Genomic DNA, 5044 nt, shown 5'->3' on the forward strand with positions numbered 1-5044 from the left:
TTTTTGTTCACTATTCCCCGTTGACCCAAAATTTTTATTTAATGGGGATAAGTGAACTAAAAAGTTCAATAATCCCCATTAGGTAGGTACGTTAAAAAAATAAAATATATGAATCATGTTACATTTATTAATTAAAAATATAACTTTCTTATACCTAATAAAATCACAGATTGTACAATTATTAATTTAAAATAAAAAATGTCACTTTCTTATACCTTGTAAAATCAAAGATTACAATCACTTAAGTTTTTCTAATTTAAATACGTTAAATAAAAACAATATAAAAATAAAATATATGAGTCATGTACTTTTATTTTTATAAGGTAAGAACAAAATTTTAAAATACCTACATACCTACTTTACGATTTTATTAGAACGAAAAACAGATTGTTGCCCCAACGAAATTGTTCTAACGATGTTTGAGAATAAGACCTTATATCTAATTATCTAATAAGATACACAATACTGTAAAAGATGCTCATTTTCTAGAGGCGCGCGCGCAAGGCGGTGGCGGAGCGGGGTGCGAGTTAGCTCGTATGTGATTGGTCGACCCATCTTTTGTTTTTGTTTCGTAGTCGTTAACACGTTCGCGGACGCGACGGTTATAGCAGTAATCAGTAGTTTACTCAGGGTGACGCGCCGGCTATAGCCGTATTTTTTTTGCGCGCTCAAGTGGCATAACGGCTTTAGCAGACGATTTTCTATACTGTTATCCTATATTTCGATATTAAGTGCCCCCAAACTAAAAGTTTCAAATCGCTAGGTGTCATATAACATCACTTTTTACGCCGTCAAACGTGTCTTGTCGCTATTTGTGTGCGCACGCACACTGACGCGTCGGTCATAGCAGCGAGAATTGTATGGCGATTGGTTCAGTCAGTTCAGTGTTGGCCGGCGAGTGCCCCGCGGAGCGGGAGTGTTGTGACGTTTTTCGCACGTGATTTTTGTTGTGCCGCAACGGTGAGTTTATTTGATTTTTCTGACTAAATAAGACAAATATTTCAATGGAATTTAATGATATTATGATAATGACAATATAAACAAACATTATGATACAATATTTCTACGAATTTCTACATTCTGGTGTAGGTATTTGTGCATAGTTTTGACCTACTAAAATAAGGTTGATCAAGCTTATTTAACGACAATGTTTTGTGTGATGGTTGTGGGATAGCTATTAAACCTGGGTTTAATTGCTATTAAAGGTGATTTACTACTGATACACTGCTTTTTCATTCATATAATTATGTTTAGGTACCATATTTGAGTGTTAAATTATACTTTTCAGATGTCGAGACAAGGACTAAATGGAAATAAACGAAAAAATGACCCATGCGAAAAAGAAAATGAACGAATTATGAAATTATTCAATGATGTGGACACAGATGAGTTGTCTGCTGATTCAGAAAAACCCGAAACTTCAAGCGATAGCGAATCATTGTCAAGTGAGTCGGAACAGGATCCCTATAAGGATTGTGATGGTTCAGACACGACTTACATACCCAATGAAGACAGCTTATCGTCCACAACTCACATATCTGACTCGGAAGAGGATAATGGTAAGCTAAATTTAATACCTAAGTCGAAACACAATAAGGTGTTTTCTATAGATACTCCACATACCTTAGAAGGTGAGAGCGTCCATGTTCAACAACAACAAGTGCCTTTAGTCGATTCCCCAATAACGTTAAAAGAACTGGGAATTCATGTTCGTGTTCCTGCTTCAGTTGAGTCAGCAGATTCAATGGCTGTATCGCCCCCAGTCAATATGGAAAATGTAGATAAGGCAATCCAGTCACTAGACATTATTAACATGTGTTCGTTTAATTCCGATACCACACCACCCAGATCAATGGAATCACAAACGCTCATACAAGAGATTGACTGGCTGGACAGTGAAGGTTCAGTATCTTATCCAAATACCGATGCTACAGAACAAGTTCCAAGATCGCAAGTGGTTGACAATCAGCAGCAACCTATGACACCTCTAGATTATCAGCAGCCTAGTACATCTTCTTTTTTAAACGTACCTAGTGTATCTCATCATCGTCCTAGGTCACCACGTATCACAGACGAAGAATGGCAAACATCCACTGCTCCTATACCAGAGTTTGAATTTAACGACGGCTCTGTTGGACCTCAGTTCTATGTTGATGCGAATACGTCGCCAATTGAAATATTTAATCGTTTTTTCCTCTGTCTACAATAGAGCAACTTGTTGAACGCACTAACAAGTACGGGGCTGCATTATGCAATATGAATAGACCACACACAAGACACAGCCGAAAAAGAACTTTTAATCCTACTTCCATTGGAGAAATGAAGCGATTTCTGGGCTTATGTATTTTACAGTCTCATGTCGAAACACCAAATATTCGAAAACTATTCACATTCAGTGATCCATTATATTACCATCCCATATTCAATCACTGTATGTCAGGAAGACGATTTGAACAGTTGTTGAGATGCTTGTGTGTTTACGAAGGGAATGCTAAAGGCATAAACAAGGTCTTAGACTTCGCTAATCACATGATTACTATTTTTCAGAGTTTATACAAGCCACATAAACAGCTTTCTCTAGATGAATCTATGTTATTATTTCGCGGTCGATTGTCTTTCAGACAGTATATTAAATCAAAGAAAGCAAAATATGGAGTAAAATTTTACATACTAACATCTAGTGATGGCTACATTTTAAATTTTAAAATTTACCAGGGTAAAACTGAAACTAGTATTGACATAGACACTGAAACTAGTTCAAAATCAAAGACTGAAAAGCTTGTTTTGAATCTGATGCAGCCTTATTTATACCTGGGTCACGAGCTTTATATGGACAATTATTATAATAGCGTGGCCTTATCCGACAAACTTTTAAGTTGCATGACGCATACTACAGGCACTTTAAGGAAAGATAGAAAAGACAATCCAAAAGATGTTATTCGCAAAGTACTTAAGAAAGGTGAGCATGTATGGACCAGGAAAGGAAAGGTGTACGTTTCAGCTTGGAAAGACAAACGAATTGTGACCATGATCACAACACAACACCACCCACGCATGGTCACAACACGGAACAGATTTGGCAAGCAAATAACCAAGCCAAAGGAGGTCGAAATGTACAATAAATATATGTCTGGGATAGACCTTTCAGATCAGATGTTGGCCTACTATTCAACCCCGAAAAAGACAGTGAGGTGGTACAAAAAAGTATTTTTCCATATTTTTGACATGGGCATATGGAATGCCTATTATATATTCCGTAAACATTGCAACGAAAAAGAAACTATGTTGGGCTTCAGAGAACATATCATTAGATATTTATTAGGATTTGACAACTTGACTTGCTACAACATTATTTCTTCTAGAAAGCCAACAAACCCGAGAACTTCAAATAATTCAGGAATGACTCTACCAAATAGTAATCAGGGCAGTTCCCAAGAAGGCGCGTCTTCGCAACTGTTAAACACACACTGGCCTGAACCGATACCAAAAACAGAAAACTGCAAACGTAACAAAGCTTTTTTAAAATGCCGCCTATGTGCAAAAAATAAAATTAAAAAGGAAACAAGTTATCGGTGCAAAGGATGCACCAGTAAACCACCTTTATGTCCTGGATGTTTTGAGCAATGGCATTGCCAAGCAGAAAATATTGACTGATTTATTATAGTATAGATTATAATATTTAGGTAACGATTTTTATTATATTTATATTTTATTAATGCTATTGTGCTGTGACTAAAAATTTAATTATAATTCTTGGCAATGCAGAGTATAAAGTTAATTTAGTCTGATTAGATTTAAGTCTGACATAAAGTTATTTTTTTTATTGATGATACTATTTGATTACCGACAGTACTGTGATTAACTTAAGTCTGATCTAGTTTTTATTCTAGATATAATAATTAAAATAAGGAGAAATGTTATGTTCTGGTTAGAAGTATGTTCATTTATTTTTTGTTATATTATTTTGTCTCAAGAACGAGCTATCACAAAAGTAAAATAATAAAATGTGTTGAAATAGGTAGGTATACAACTTGTTTTAAACAAGATGTCTATATACTGTGATTTAATTAAAATAATTAAGAAAAAATTTAAGATTTTTTGTTATGTTTAAACACACACCTTCAACACTTTGTTGTTGGCGCTATGTATGCTTCCTTACCATAAAAATAAATAATTTAATTAGTGTAATATTGTCTTTTCGTTGTGACTTTCCCAGACCCAACCAAACCAATATAAGTATTCACCAGTAACACATCAGCTACAGCAGGTGAAGGCCGTAGCCGCTGCGTCCTTTTAATTTAGTATAAATACGTTTCCGCAGTGACACAGCGGTTATAGCAGCCGAAGGCTACAACCGTTGTGTCCTATTTGTATAGTAATATCTATACACCAGTGACAGCCCTGCTATAGCAGTCGAATGCTATAACCGGCGCGTCCTATCTATGTACTAAAAACTATTAACCATTGACATCGCTGCTATAGCAGACGAATGCTATAGCCGGTGTGTCCTGTCTATGTAGTACAAACTTCTCGTCCCCGACACCTCTGTTATAGCAGTCCAATGCTATAGCCGGTGCGTCCTGTCTATGTAGTACAAACTGTTCATCAGTGACACCCCTGCTTTAGCAGTCCAATGCTATAGCCGGTGCGTCCAATGTATACAGTTATAATCTATTTACCGGGGATGAAACGGCTAAAGCAGGCGAAGGCTATAGCAGTTGTGACTTTATGTATGTAATTAATTATTTTTATCAGTGACGGTGCGCCTATAGCATTCCATACAAAAATTAAGTGTCAAAGTAGCATTGCAAAATCCGGTCGAGTGTCCGCGAACGTGTTAAGGGTTAGTAGTGTGTAGTGTAGTTCAAGCGTGCAGTTCTTATCAGTTCGCAGTTATTAGTTTAATATAGGAATAAATAAAGGAAATGGCTGGTAGTTCAACTGACGTTTGTTTAGAGTACGTTAAAAAAGGTAAAGCTACCATACTTCTCCGGGCCGGACATCAATACAGTAAAAAATGCAAATATAAAAATGGTGGAGTTTT

General features: G+C 36.2%; 1 protein-coding gene across 2 annotated transcripts; it reads left to right on the forward strand.

The window, feature by feature from the left end:
- Positions 1 to 460: 460 nt before the first annotated feature.
- LOC126911693 (piggyBac transposable element-derived protein 4-like) lies at positions 461 to 4188 on the forward strand. 2 transcript variants are annotated; one of them, XM_050700263.1, is made up of 2 exons: positions 461 to 960; positions 1289 to 4188. In XM_050700263.1, the coding sequence occupies exon 2, from the start codon at positions 2257 to 2259 to the stop codon at positions 3652 to 3654; it is 1398 nt and encodes a 465-aa protein (XP_050556220.1). In that variant the 5' UTR covers positions 461 to 960; positions 1289 to 2256; the 3' UTR covers positions 3655 to 4188. The 2 variants fall into 2 exon arrangements, with proteins under 2 accessions (XP_050556220.1, XP_050556221.1); XM_050700264.1 differs by having other exon boundaries at positions 463 to 960.
- The last annotated feature ends 856 nt before the right edge of the window (positions 4189 to 5044 follow it).

Source organism: Spodoptera frugiperda, chromosome 18 (assembly GCF_023101765.2).
Source record: "Spodoptera frugiperda isolate SF20-4 chromosome 18, AGI-APGP_CSIRO_Sfru_2.0, whole genome shotgun sequence".
Classification (NCBI taxonomy): Eukaryota; Metazoa; Arthropoda; class Insecta; order Lepidoptera; family Noctuidae; genus Spodoptera; species Spodoptera frugiperda.

What these genes read in the sequence shown, in the direction of transcription:
- LOC126911693 (XM_050700263.1), top strand. Translation starts at nt 2,257, where the DNA reads ATGAATAGACCACACACAAGACACAGCCGAAAAAGAACTTTTAATCCT.